Raw genomic sequence first — 14,242 nt, 5'->3', positions numbered from 1 at the left:
GGTTCTGAGTCTTCGTCCGACCGCCCAGCAGTGCGACACCGCGTCGATTGCAGGCACACGGCACACGCAGGCTTGGAAAGGGAGCGGCTGGTCATATTTGCTTCTTTGGTTGGATGGGATTTTTGTTTTTGGATGCAGGAACTGTGACGGGGAGTTTGTCCTGGGGTTATGGAAAGGAGTGACGGTCTGTTTCCTTGGCGGTGTTTTGTATCCATGTAGTGAATGTCTTTCACCTCCGACTGTAACGATCGAGAATGAAACCATGTACGCAACGTATACGATGCAGGCGGAGCAGAATACAAACCCATTGTCTCATGTGTGCATGGTCTATTTTTTTCTGAATTCGCTGTTACACCACAACTACAACATCACACAGGCTCATATACAAACGAATACCTGGTGTAGCGCCACACTTGTAGTATATTGATGCTCGCTGCTATAGTATAAGATACGAGCCCTCATGGCTCTGCTAGGGGAAGCCGTCAATATCTCTCTTCAAGGGCCCTTTGGCTAGGCAAAGGATCACCTCTTCCATACTTCGCGCCAGTAGATGGCGGGATGCTCCCGAGGAACCGCAAAAGCCAAAGGGCCATCAGCATCATGGCTGGCTCGGAGCCCAGGCCCAAATGCGAACCATTGGAAAGACCACAAGTGCAGGTATTCCGCTGATAAGCATACAATTCGACTCCTGAAAGCTACAACTGCGGTACATTTGTTTTATTGACATGGTATCTCTACAAGGGAAATGAAAACGGCTGCTTTTGTCGGTGATAAAATACGGTTTGCTGTTTGGCCGCTCCGGCGACAGCCGGCTTGGAGACCGCATCCTTCCCCACGTCGCCGTCGTCGGACCCTGGGTACATCACGGCGCCAACTTTCTCTGTTTACAGCATGGCCTTGAGATCGTCGGCAACGTGGAAGGGCGCCTCGGTCTTGCTCTTGATCTCGTCGACCGTCACGCCATCGGCAATCTCGATCAGGGTCAGGCCGTGAGCAAAGTCGACATCGAACACACCCTAAGCGAAGCAAGATAGGACCTGGTCAGTTGCTGGATACGCCTTCGGAGTTGACGGGTTCCCCGCCGGGGAGTAGGGGGACAGATGGGGCAAATTGGTACTCACCAGCTCGGTAATGATTCTCGACACGCAGGCCTTGCCGGTCAGGGGGAAGGCGCACTGCTTGACGATCTTGGGGTTGCCCTTCTTGTCGGTGTGCTCCATGGTGACGACGACCTTGGTCGCCGAGGGGTTGCTGACCAGATCCATGGCGCCGCCGAAGCCCTTGACCTTGCCGGGCAGCATCCAGTTGGCGAGGTCGCCGGAGGCGCTGACCTGCATGGCGCCGAGGATGGTCAGGTTGATGCGGCCGCTGCGGATCATGCCGAAGCTCTCCTCGCTGCCGAAGACGGCGGCGCCCGGGTTGAGCGTGACCGTCTCCTTGCCGGCGTTGATGAGGTCGGCGTCCTCCTCGCCCTTTTGCGGGTAGGGGCCGAGGCCCAGGATGCCGTTCTCGCTCTGGAGCTGGACCTCGACGTCCGGGCCGACGAAGCCCGGCGCGAGCATGGGCATGCCGATGCCCAGGTTGGCGTACATGCCGTTCTTGAACTCCTTGGCGGCGCGGCGGACGATGCGCTCCCGCTTGGCGGCCGTGTCGCCGGTGCCGAGGACCTTGTTGGCGGCGGCGGCGTCCTGCGTGTCGTCCTTGGCCCAGGTGTACTTCTCGATGCTCTTGGGGGCGGTGCTCTTGATGACGCGCTTGACGTAGATGCCGGGCAGGTGGACGGCCTCGGGGGGGATCTCGCCGGGCTCGACAATCTCCTCGGCCTCGACAATGGTCATCTTTGCGTTGCGGCCCATGGCGCCGTTGAAGTTGTGGGCGGCGAGGCGGAACTGGCAGTTGCCGAGCTTGTCGGCGCGGTAGGCCTTGACGAAGGCGTAGTCGCCGGCGATGCTGTGCTCGAGCAGGTACGACTTGCCGTTGAAGACCTTGACGTCCTTGGGGTACGAGAACTCGGCGGCGGTGCCGTCCGGGTTGTTGCGCAGGGCCAGCTCGCCGGTCTGGACGACGGTGCCAAAGGCGGCCGGGGTGTAGAAGGCCGGGATGCCCTTGCCGCCGGCGGCGCAGCGCTCGGCCAGGGTGCCCTGGGGCGTCAGCTCGAGCTCGACCTCGCCGGTGAGGTACATCTGCTCAAACGTCTTGTTCTCGCCAATGTACGAGGCGATCATCTTCTTGATCTGCTTGGTCTTGAGCAGCTTGCCCAGCCCGCTCTTGTCGGTGCCGGCGTTGTTGGACACGGCCGTCAGGCCCGTGATCTCGGGCTTCTCGAGGACCTGGTCGATCAGGGTGTCGGGCACTCCGCAGAGGCCGAAACCGCCGCACAGCAGCGTCGAGTCGGCCTTCATGTCCTTGAGGGCCTCGGCGGCCGAAGGATAGACCTTGTTGATCTCGGCACGGCGCGACGTGGCCGAGAAGGCCCGGGCGAACAGAGCTGCATGCTAGTTCGTGGCAAGAGAGAGGGAGAAAACGTCAGTCCACAAACACATACACATGCGCATACATAGACATAGACATAGACATAGACACAGACACACACCCGGCCGGTGAACAAAGGCCGGGAAGGGGTCGGGATTGACCTACCCGTGGGCCGTACTTGGAGTACGCCCGGAGAGTGCGCATACACAAGGCGGCGGACGGCATCTTGAGCGGGCAACGACGGAGGGAAGGGATCTTGCGGGCCGTAGAGAGAGAGAGAGAGAAAGCAGCTCGAGAAATCGCGGGGATGCGCAAACGGACGCGGTCGAGGTCAAGGTCGCGGAGGGGATGCGCCGAGGGCGGGTAAAGGCTCGCAACGGCTATACTCGGAGCTTTTGTATGCTGGGCACAGAAGAGACCGACGACGACTCGCAAATGGAACTCGCTCGTGGGCGGAGCAGGGAGATAGATCACCACGAAATAGAAGAAAGGAAAAAGGGAGAAGAAAAGAAAGAGACACGATAAAATCTACATGTGCTTTGCACCTGGGCCGGAGCAAAACGGCGGCAAGGGTCGCTGCTGGGGAATTTGGGGTTTTCAAGGGGAGGGCCACCCCCGAGGAGCGGACGTGGAACCGTCCCCTCGTCCACCCCCGTTCGGGAGTTAGGTATCTTAGGTGCCTACTTGTACTTGTACAAGTAGATGGCACCAGGCTAGCTAGGGGCTAGGTATGCTCTTAGTGTCCTGTCCTCCAGCGTGGAAGAGAGGTGACCCGGGTCCGTGGCCGCCCCGCCGCCCCTCTACAGAACGACGACTACTTGTAACTAGTTATTACCACCCAAGCATTTGTCTGACTGATCCTTTACTCAGGCTGCTCGGTTTGTCGAGGCCCGGCCTCTCACGGGTATCCTCCCGCGGTCGACCTTCCGCGGCTCAGCTTGCGCGCGCCCTCATCAAGCCGCAAATATCCCCCTCCCCCCGGCTTGGAATCACGAAGGAGACACGTAGATATAGACTTCAAATGCTCTGGCAGGTTTCTTCTCCGCCGACCTCGCTCAAGCCAAGGGCCGCCATCTCAAGCCCATCGTAGGACTAGGTCTCCGCCGCTGTCGGATGCCCCAGTCGGCTCGGTAAAGGCACGCAAACCGTGGTCCCCTTTCCCGACAAAGCCCGGCTCCCGGCCCACCCCTCTACGACTACGCCCAGCGGGTAATCCTTTTCGCGGTAAGGCGCGCGCCCGTACCCATGCTCTTCACCAGGACCAACATCCGGTAGTGAGAAACGGCTGTAGCCGCCGAGAGGAGCACAAGCTGCTAGCTGACGTAGGTTTGGTGCCCAGACCGAGACCCAGACCTAGGTCCAAGCACAGGCCAGACAGTCTGCAATTCCTGACCTTTGAGTTATCTGCCTCCCTATTGTACTCACCACCCATAATCTGGCCAGGAAGCAAAAGACCAATCTGTTGTTGTTCCTTGTCGTTAAGAAGGAAGGGGGGAAAAAATGTACACTTGAACACCGCCTGCCGACGCTCATCTCAAAAAATGCTGACAAGACCCTTGAGTGCTCCCGGCGCCTCTCTATCTGTCTTTGCTAAACCATGTCTGCCCATCCCAATGCACGTGACGGACGGCCGACTCATTGCCTACTGAATTGCATCAGACAACTTCCTCCGCTTGATACTGGTCTGGCTTGCGCTCTTGCCCACCACAGCTCAGTGGCAGTATCAAGTGGTGTGTGTCGTCGACGATCCAGGACGGATCATGAGTATCTCTCTCCCCTGCCCTCTCGAGGCTGACCTAGTACGACACCGCTCATCTATTTGCTCCAAGGTTCATTCAACACCGTAAATGCTACTAGCCATGCACACGCTCAGTCGCAATGCATGCGTCTCGAGCAGGAAGAGGCATGAAAAAAAAAAAGAATTAATACAGCATCGTCTAACGGCGGGTGTTGGGACCCGGGGTTGAGGCAGAAAGGAGGTCCGTATTAAACGTCCAGCGACCTAGCGTTTGGGTTCGGTTCAATCAGTTTACCACGTCAAAGATCATCGTGGAGGGAATGCAGGACCAAGGGGGGGGGATGGGGGCGGGACTGAGGGTTCTTGTGGTCCAGCACGTACCGTTGGCCAAGTTGTCCGCAGCGTCTTCGAGGAGAATCACGCGGCGTTTGTTGCAGTAAGCCGTCTTGTCCATAATATCCACCTTGAGCTTCGAGTCGTTGAGCTCGCCGATGGGCTTCTCAAACATCTGCGACAGCGCCTCGACGGCCATCTCGAGGTCCTTCTGATTGTCCTCGAATATCTCCGTCAGGTTGTTGCGGGCCAGGTAAAAGGCGAAGGCATACGTCCACTTGAGAGTCTGCCGGCACGTCTGTAATGCCTGGGACGCCGCGTTCAGGTACTGCACCTCGATCCACGACATGCCCGACGCCGTCTGCAGCTGCACCATCTTCCTCTCCGTCTTCTGGTAGATGTCCTTGTCCAGGCGCGCCGACTGCTCGTGGTTGGCGTAGCGGTTGTAGTAGTGCAGGTACCGCTCGAGGGAGACGCGCGACTTGGCCTGGGCATCGCGGGCCTCGGAGCCGCTCCTCTCCTCGTACCGGTTGCAGTTGTACCAGCTCGTGCCGTGCTCCGACCAGAGGCCCATGCACATCCAGCAAAACTCGTGCTTGCACTTGCGACACGTCATGTGGTTGCAGCCGCCGTTCTTCTCTATAGTAGAGCTGCACCTGGGGCACTCCTTGGTGTTGGCCGAGATCCAGTTGGCCGTCTCCGAGTCGTCGGCGCACTTCTTGAGCCAGCTCTTGACCAGCTCGCACGGCGCCGGCTGGTGGTCGCTGTGGCTGCACCCGAAGCAGAACCGGTGCCCGCAGTCGCAGGCCACCGTGGGGACTATCCTGCCGAGATCCTTTCTCTTGACCGGGCAGTCGATGGCGTTGGCGCAGTCGGGTGCCGGGCACCACTTCAGCGTGTCCTTGTCCTCGACGTACGTCCTGTCAAGCAGCTCGCGGTAGCGGCCCTGCAGATCCGGGGTGACGAGCAGATCCAGGGACTTGGCGTCGATGATGCGGTGGCAGCCGACCGACGGGCACTGGATGCGGGCGGCCTCGCCCTCGGAGCGAATCTTTTGTGTTAGGTAATGTCTATAGCAGTCTACGCAGTAGCGATGGCCACATCGTAGGGCGAACGACTGCAGGCCTTCCTCGTCCTCGCAGCAGATGTCGCAAACGAAGCCCGGGACGGCCTGCAGCCGTGGCGAGCCGCCCACGTCGGGACCCAGCCCGGCGGCCTCGAGCACCTTGGCCGGGTTGTCCATGTAATCCTCGATCAGGCGCTCTTTATTCCAGCGGAAGTGACGCAGCAGTATGGCAGCGTCCTCCTTGGTCATCTCCAGAATCATGTTGACCTCGTCCATGAGGTCATCTTGCTGCTTGTGGATGTCCTCGGGTTTGTAAACAGTGAAGTTGATATCGTAAGGGACCTTTTTCCCGTGGATCGAGTCCTTGATGACGCCGAGATCCGGCTCGGGCTCGTCGTCAAAGTCGTCGAAGCCTGTGGGGGGGTACAAGCAGGAGGATCAGGACGGTGCAACCAGGCAAAACGGACAGGCCGGAGCCAGAGGGGGTGAGGAGAGCGATGTACGTACCTTCAGGATCTGACAAGTCCTCGTTGTCACTATCATCTTGCAATAGGTCATCGTCGCTGGAGGCGGCCGAGATGAAGTCGTCTTCGGAATCCATGGTGTTGGAGACGTTTGTCAGCGGGGTGGGAGGGGCGGCGTCGGGGGCGGCTGAGGCTAAGATCTTCTTGTTGCTAAGAGCCTCCTCGAGAGGAAAGGCTATCGTCGCCTCAGCGGCCTTGCGCTTTCGCGTAGTGGGCGGAATGGTGGGTGTCGTTGGAGGGCTCGTCGGAGACCTTGACGAGCACCTTGAGGGGGGGTTGGAGGGGGGCGGAGGCAAGCGGGCGACCGATCAGGAAGGCGAGGATGCGACCGTTGCTGATATCTGAGGCGACTTTCACGTTCTGAAGAGTTCGAGGGAGGGATGAGATGTAAGGCGTCCCGGTCACAGGGTTAGGTAAGTACAAATGAGGTCATATGGGGAGGTTGCAAGAGTTGTTGAGGAGGAATCGCAGGCCCAAGACGAGAGTGGGTGTTAAAGTTGGCTGGAGAGGTTTGGAGACTAGAGACCGACCGATCTCGCGAGCGGTCGAGAAAAACAAGGAAGAGAAGAGAGGGAGAGAGAAGAGGTCCCAGAGGGTTGACGTTGGCAGTCGGAGATGATGATCAGGTAATCTGACAAGGCACCAACAAGGCGGGAGAAGATACGGGGTCTACACCTGTGTATTAGTTAAGGTAGGTACTGACGAAAGAGGCCCTGGCCCTTAGGCAGGATAAGGCAGAGGGTCTCAGGTGTGGTGTTCGGCGGCGATAGGTGCGTTGGGATGGATGACTGACTGTGTCATGCGGTGGGGAGGGGCCCCGTTTTTTTGCTTTTGGCGGCCGGGTGCTGCCTGCTTCCTCTCCTCCAGGGCTGGCTGTGGCTGCGTAGTGCCCTGGTTCACTGCGCTATTGAGACAAGAATAGCGCTTCGCAGGGGGGGGGCAACCCCGCCCGGCCACTGCTGCAAGGAGCCTAAAAACAGCCCTGCAGACAGAACTGGGGTTCGTTCGTTCCAAGGCGAGCCTGCCATGGATCTGCTTCTAGTGAGGACCTCCCACCGCCGAATCTACCTAACTTCACGACTTTATACCTACCTACCTATGTATTTGACGAATACCTGGAATGAAGTGAAGGCGAGATCCTCTTGGAGCAGAGGCCACAGAGTGACTCTTATCAGAAGAACATCCACGATATTAGTTACGTTCTATAGGGTTTCAAATCGTGCGACTAAGTACGGCCTTGCGTGTCACATCAATATCATGGTAAGATGGATGGACTGTAAAGTCTCCCAGGACGGTGCTCATTCATTTTCCAAACTCGTTCATCTGCGACTCGTTATCCTTTTTCAAACTCTTCCTGGACTGGACACCTGAGACCGAACCAAGCAAGTGAACCAAGCGTGATACCCTGGGCAAGCAGCCTCAAGCATTCCAGTCCACAGTCTGGGGAGGCCCCAGGACCTTGTCGGCCATCGAGACTGTTCATCATGCGCGGTCAGCACGAGCCTGGTATACCCCACAAAGTACACGGCTTTCACGTCTAATACGTACCCGAGGTGCCGGTGCTGTCGGGCTCGACGGCAGCCGACTTGACCCGGCCATTCTCGACAAGAATCGCATAGCGCTTGGAGCGAAGCCCGCCAAAGATGGCCGAGCCGTCAAAGGCAACGTCCAGGGCTTTGGTGAAGGCAGCAGTCGGGTCGCCGAGGAACCGAAACTTGCAACTCGTCAGCGATGTCTACCTACACTCGCGACTCCGGAGACGGCTGCCGCTCTGCTCACGCATGCGGCTTGCGATACTCACGTTGGTCTGCTTGGCTGGGTCCATGGCTTCCGCCCAGGCCTTCATCCTGTCGTATCATCCACGGTCAGCACGTTGCACGAGACGAGCCCGAGGGTTTTCTTCGCCAGGCTGGCCCGGGGGGGGGGGCGACTCACACAAAGGGATCGTTGACCGAGACGACAAACACCTGGCCCACGTCTTTGATGCTTGGGTGCATCATATAGGAGGGCACGTGGGACTGCGAGCACGCACCCGAGAAGGCAGCGGGCACGCCAATGATCAGCCCGTCCTTGGTCGAGAACTCCTTGGCAAGGTTGACCTTGTTGCCGGGAGAGTCCTCCACCAGGACGTCGAGATTGGGGATCTCATCGCCGACCTTGACAAACGCCGGACGGCTCGAGTGGAAGCCCCGGCTCACGGTGCGGCGCGCACCCAGATTGGTCAAAGGCCTCAATGTGCGGAACATGCTGTCGATGGAAGAGTGCGTGCGTGCGTGCGTGAGTGGTCTCGGGAATGCACCGGGTCCTAGTCACGAAGGCAGATATGAATATTTGTCGAGCTGCAAAATGGCCAAGTCTGCCTGCACCTTGAAGTTTGAGATGAGATGGAGGTTGGAAGTGCGTCATGAAGCGCTAACAAGGAGATAACTAGATTACCCCATAAAACTGACGGCTGAATCCCTCCCCCTTGTGGTCCCTCGCACGGTGGCACCAGGGCTGATGAGGTTTCACCAGGTCCAATGCCCAACTACTTGTAACTACCTTCTGTCGTAATGTACCTGTCTGATGCAAATGCACGGAACTAGGCATGGCTTCGTCCGAGGTCATGGCAGACCAACGGGGTGATGGTATCATGTTTCTAACCCTGCCGTGACGATGCAAAGACGACTCCCGTTGCTCCTCTGAGCGGAATGACATCATTTTGGCAGAGCTCTCTAGAGCGTACTACTCCGTCCTTCGTACAAGTACTACTGGGAGGTGGGCCTGCTGAACTCGTCGACAAAGGATTGAGATCATTTCGTGCTCTCGGCTGCCTGTAGAAGAAGCGCCTGAACGGCATCGACAAGGTCTTCGGGGTTGGACTCGGGGGACATGCCCTCGACAACGATGGTCTTGTCCCTTGACTTCATGCCTCGCGCAATGCGCAAGTCGGACTTGGGCCGGCCGAGTACCTGCGAAGGGGGTGAGATTGTGCGGGGACTGGCACGCGCGCGATGACAGCGAGGGTGTTGGAGACCGGGGAACCGAGACTACCCACCTTGCTGAGGAGCGCCAAGGTGGCCTTGTTGGCCTCGCCGTCCTGTGCTTGCGCTGCGATGCACACTTCGACCGCTTCGTCTGTCAGCGCCGTCACGCCCTCGCGGGATTTACTGGCGCCAGGCTTCACATGGCATTGGAGATAGACGAGCCCGAGCGGGTTCTTTTTCGTTCCCGTCACGTAGCGAACGGCGCTCGTCGACATGGCGGCGGGGGATGGACCATGGAAAAAGGCGGCCAACTCATGCGCCGCGGTGGGTGAGAAAGGGCTTGCAGGTGGACAACGGCTGGAGACTTTGGAGACTGGTTCGGAATGCAGTGTGATGCTCCTAGAGTGCCGTGATGGCGCTATGTACGACGAATGGCTTCAAGTATCCGTTTTGAAAAAGAAACAGAGTTCTTGAGTACCTAACCTACAGGAGCATGTTACACTTTTCAAGGGTCCCGCAGCGACATCCGCTACGCTACGACTTAAGTACGGCCCTGAAGCACCCCCATTCCGTCAACCAACTCCACCTTTTCACCCTCACATGCTACAGCTCCGTCTTCCTTCCTGCATCCAAGCCAGCAAGGCCTATCGAATGTCGCCTGCGTGTCTGGGCTCGAGTATGAGGGCCGTTGGTTATTACTGGCGCCCGCAAAAATTACGCCTGTACCGCAGGCGATGGTGCCGTTATTAGCGGTATACGCGCGGCGTGTCGGTGGCTGAACTGCTGTCCTCAGGGCATCCGCCCGCGACAGAGTTTCAAGCATGGTGCATCTGATGCACTTGGTTCTGTCTATCTGATACCCCGACCCCGTGGTCTTGCCAGCCCACTGGCCCGGGTACCGCGAGATCCTCCTCGGCTGTTGGCAGTGCCCCGGCTGCCGCCTCCGGCCCTTGTCGTGGGGGCGGGCATGCGCGATGCTCGTGGTGTCTGGTATCTCGATGTCGGCGTTGCCTTGGACGAGGTGGGCGGGTTCTCGACAAATGACGTATCCGTAGTCCTACAGACTCGAAAATAAGTACTTGTACGTGGGGTTGGATGACGGGCCAGGACAGGACATGCGCACTCACATGAAGGTTGTCTCTCCGTCCGCCTCCCCGGTGTGTTTTTCGGTGGGCCGCTGGGTTTCTGCCATGCATGTAAGAGGTTGTCTCGCATGTGGCGGGTGTATGGACTGGCCCGCGCCCGACTCACCTTGCTCATCCTGTTGCTGTCTTGCTCGTCGAAAAGACTCTGCGATCGGACCCTGCGTCGCCTAGGGTTTTAGCACAGGGCTGCCCACTCAGAAGCTCTACGAAAAAAAACACCTCCAAGGGGGAACGGACCTCTGGGAAGTCGACGCAAAAGGCATTCATGTTGAGGCCATACATGAAGCTGGCGAAACTCTCGCTGAAGCGAGCGAGGCTCTCGTGCATGAGCTGGAAGTGCATCATGTTGGCTTCAAGATCGGCCATGGCGTCAGAAAGTTCGGCAAAGGCGGGCTCGAATGTGTTGAGGGGGAAAGGCGCATCGCCATGCACGCTCTCGCGGGCCGACTCCCTGAAGGATGAGCGTGAAGAGGGCCTCAGCGGTGTCGTGGGCCGCGAGGTTCGTGTGCGGGATGTCGACCGCTTGCGGGCCGAAGGTTGGTCTTCTGAAGACATGGAGGGTTGATACAACTGATGGGTACAGAAGCCGTGGCCGTGCTGTCTCTAGAGCCAAGTCCCCGGTCGCGAGATGGATGGTGTTTTGTGTGTTCAAAGTTGGATCATGACCCCGCCAATGATGACGGCGGCGCGTGTTTTGGACAACGGGCACAAGTGCTTGACGCGCTCCCAAGGTTGATTGCAGGGCAACGTGGTGCCTCCACTGTTAATTTTCAGTGGGGGGGGGGGGCCGGGTTGTTTTGCTTCATCCGCCGTTGACAGGGGCACCTTTTTGGTGGCCACCTGAGCCACCCACCCCAGCCCAATAGAGCCAATACCTAAGGTAGGTAGTTAGAGGCAATAGAGGGAAACCCGGCTTTGGTGGTGGGGAGACTTTCCAGGTGCAATAGGGTTCAAAATTGGATCAAGCTGAGACTGGAGTTGACAAGACTTGCTGAAGAGAATCAGGTCCGGGCTGTCCCGTAGACTTGCCAAACTCTCGGAACACGGCGCCGCCCGTAGCAAGCACATGGAAAGCCCAGCCTCAGCTGGCACAATTTCAACTACTTTTTGTATGTACTCAACTTACTTCCCAGGTATCATTGTCCTGGATCTGGATTGACCCATCTCCTTGCGCTCGGTGCATTGTATTGTACAAGTAGCGCCGCCTCGCCTGCGGAGGCCTCGGGATGCGCCTCAACTGTCGCTACCTAATACCTACTTGTAACTACCTAGGTAGTTAATCGAGGAACGGGACCAGCCCAGGGGCATGGCTAGTCGGGTCACCCCCACAGCCGCCGCTGTATCCGGCCCTTTTCTTGGGTCTTCACAGATCGCAGGACAAATGTCAGCATCCAGGGACTACCTATGTATCTGGTCGCGATGATCATCGCATTGCATTGAGCCTCAATTCCAACTCCCACCACCTTCCAGGTCTAACTACTTCGTACCGGGCCTGCTGAGACAAAAGAAGGAGCTCCCACTACAGTCCCTACTTGAGGTACAGAGGTAGCTAAGGTCTGTGCTAATAGTCCCTCGCCTCCGCTCTTCGCTTTTGCTTTAGTGCCCCTCGTGTCGTCATCTTGGTCACCCGCGCGCGCCGCATCGTGCCTCCAACTGCCACTAGACACTCCAGTCTTTTTTCCTCAACGGCTTGTTCTCCTGTGCACACATTGGAGCAGCGCCGCGATACCCTCTTTCTTCCTCCCGCACCCATTCCCCGAGCTGCAGCCCTCCAACCTGCCTCGACCTCGAGTTGTCTGTATCTCTACCCCGCTGACATTGGCTTTCCAGACAAGCTCCTCCTCTGCCGCACAATCGCCTGCGAGATCCTGTAGAGGACCATATGCGAGCGCTGCGCAACTTGTCGCTGGGATCGTGTCGCATTGCTACCAGCTTCACTTACCGCGCCCCGACGCACTCTCTGGTAGCGTCGCTCGCAAGAGACCGTGCCACCGCCGCTGCGCGTGCGAGGCCAAACAGGCATCTCTCTCCCAAAGCGATCGGCCCCCTTCACGCGTCGAGCCTCAGCCCTACTCTGCTCACAGCTCTTGCCGCCGTAGCCGTCCTTCTTGCAGCCGTCTCCTACTCTGCCATAGACAGGCCGACGGGGACAGTCCACGAGCCGGAGACAACCAACGCCGCTTTGCAAGAGTCGCTGGCCATGCCGGCTGAAGTAGCCCCCGGCCGCCCCGGGAACCTCACCCCGGAGGAGGAGGAGAAGCTCCGCAAGCTGTGGGCTCTCGTTTTCCAGATATGCGCCGTCACCCCGGAAGATCGCGGTGTCAATACAACGGGCGCTGGCGAGGCCGAGACCGAGGCGACCAAGGACGCCGACGGGGACAGGTTGGAGCCGGCAGCCGCCGACAAGACCAAAAAGAAGAGGCTTGGCCTGTTCTCCAGGAAAGGGAAAAAGGACGCTGACGCTGACTCTGTGACCTCGAAGCGCTCCGCGTCTGGCGCCATCACCCCCATCAAGGAGAGCGAGGACGACAAGTACGGCCAGACCAAGCACTTCTTCGACACGTTGGCGAGCCAGTCGCCCGAGTCCATCCGCGCAACCATCTGGAGCATGGTCAAGCATGACCACCCGGATGCCCTGGTGCTGCGCTTCCTGCGGGCCCGCAAGTGGGATGTGGACAAGGCCCTGGTCATGCTGGTCTCGACCATGAACTGGAGAGCCCACGGCATGCACGTGGACGACGACATCATGAAGAACGGCGAAGCTGCCGCTGTCGAGGGCGAGCAAGGTACCGACGCGCAGGCCAAGCAGTTGGGCCACGATTTCATGGCCCAGATCCGCATGGGGAAGAGCTTCTTGCATGGCGTTGACAAGAGCGGCCGGCCCATCTGCGTGGTCCGGGTCCGCCTGCACAAGCAAGGCGAGCAGTGCGAGGAGAGCCTGGAGAAGTATACCGTCTATATCATCGAGACGGCCCGCATGGTCCTGACGCCGCCCGTGGACACCGCCGTGAGTATACTGGCATCGGCGTACCTCGGAGCAACCTTGGCTGACCACACGCGTGCACAGACTGTCGTCTTTGACATGACTAGCTTTTCCATGGCAAACATGGTGCGTCCCCTGTCACTACCACCACCTGGCTGGGGGAGGGGAGGCTGTGCTGACTCCCTGTTCGTCTAGGATTACACGCCCGTCAAGTTCATGATCAAGTGTTTTGAGGCCAACTATCCCGAGTCCCTGGGCGCCGTCCTCGTACATAAAGCCCCCTGGATATTCCAAGGTCCGTATGATATGCTCCCATGGAGATTCTGCGCTTCGTAATTCACCCCCCCAATCGCTCCCTGCTCTGACACCGTGCCCAGGCATCTGGAAGATCATCCGCGGCTGGCTGGATCCGGTGGTCGCTAACAAAGTACACTTCACCAACAATGCCAAGGAGATGGAAGAGTTTATTGAGCCGAGCCGGATCCTCAAGGAACTCGAGGGAGGTGAGGACTGGGAGTATAGCTATGTCGAGCCCATCCCCGGCGAGAATGACAAGATGAAGGACACAGCAACGAGAGACAAGCTGCTCAGCGAGCGGGAGCACATCTATAAGGAATTCGAGGAGGCGACCTTGCGCTGGCTCCAGGAACCCGAAGGGGACGCGGCACAGGCGCACAAGAAACAGCGAGAGGAGATCGCAAAGAAGATGCACGAGGACTACTGGAAGGTGGACCCTTACATCCGGGCCAGGTCGCTCTACGATAGAATCGGCATGCTGAAGCCGAATGGCGAGGTAGACTACTACCCCGCCGGACCAAGTCCCGGTGCGTCCTCTTCAGGGGCTGGGCCGGGCAATGTCGAGGCGGTGGTGACCACGGCGGATGATGTCGACTAGCCGGCCCGGCCTCATTGTCCTCGGACGGGCCTTGCCGTCTCGAAAGCATGGTCGATCCGCGCAGGCCTCCACCAAATATCGCCCTGGAAATACATACGAGCACGCGCAATAGAGATGGAA

The 14,242-nt window shown here is 58.6% G+C and overlaps 4 protein-coding genes across 4 annotated transcripts; 1 reads left to right on the top strand and 3 right to left on the bottom strand.

Moving 5' to 3' along the window:
- Positions 1-884: 884 nt before the first annotated feature.
- E0L32_002640 (uncharacterized protein) lies at positions 885-2,697 on the bottom strand (the record flags this gene model as incomplete). The annotated part of the gene is made up of 3 exons (XM_031136852.1): positions 885-1,016; positions 1,122-2,495; positions 2,638-2,697. The coding sequence occupies 3 exons, from the start codon at positions 2,695-2,697 to the stop codon at positions 885-887; spliced, it is 1,566 nt and encodes a 521-aa protein (XP_030999842.1).
- Positions 2,698-4,496: 1,799 nt separating this feature from the next.
- Positions 4,497-8,379, bottom strand: E0L32_002639 (uncharacterized protein; the record flags this gene model as incomplete). The annotated part of the gene is made up of 6 exons (XM_031136850.1): positions 4,497-6,022; positions 6,117-6,385; positions 6,927-7,032; positions 7,682-7,847; positions 7,935-7,980; positions 8,069-8,379. The coding sequence occupies 6 exons, from the start codon at positions 8,377-8,379 to the stop codon at positions 4,497-4,499; spliced, it is 2,424 nt and encodes an 807-aa protein (XP_030999841.1).
- Positions 8,380-8,925: 546 nt separating this feature from the next.
- E0L32_002638 (uncharacterized protein) lies at positions 8,926-10,799 on the bottom strand (the record flags this gene model as incomplete). Its single annotated transcript, XM_031136849.1, has 5 exons — positions 8,926-9,084; positions 9,171-9,472; positions 9,999-10,156; positions 10,227-10,411; positions 10,482-10,799. 5 exons carry the CDS (start codon positions 10,797-10,799, stop codon positions 8,926-8,928), a joined length of 1,122 nt encoding a protein of 373 aa, XP_030999840.1.
- Positions 10,800-12,126: 1,327 nt separating this feature from the next.
- Positions 12,127-14,122, top strand: E0L32_002637 (uncharacterized protein; the record flags this gene model as incomplete). The annotated part of the gene is made up of 3 exons (XM_031136848.1): positions 12,127-13,353; positions 13,423-13,522; positions 13,605-14,122. 3 exons carry the CDS (start codon positions 12,127-12,129, stop codon positions 14,120-14,122), a joined length of 1,845 nt encoding a protein of 614 aa, XP_030999839.1.
- Positions 14,123-14,242: the final 120 nt, after the last annotated feature.

The sequence above is a fragment of the Thyridium curvatum genome (assembly GCF_004353045.1).
Source record: "Thyridium curvatum strain D216 chromosome Unknown NODE_11_length_606192_cov_83.229133, whole genome shotgun sequence".
In the NCBI taxonomy this organism is placed as follows: Eukaryota; Fungi; Ascomycota; class Sordariomycetes; order Thyridiales; family Thyridiaceae; genus Thyridium; species Thyridium curvatum.
This window is presented reverse-complemented; position numbering and strand designations above follow the sequence as displayed.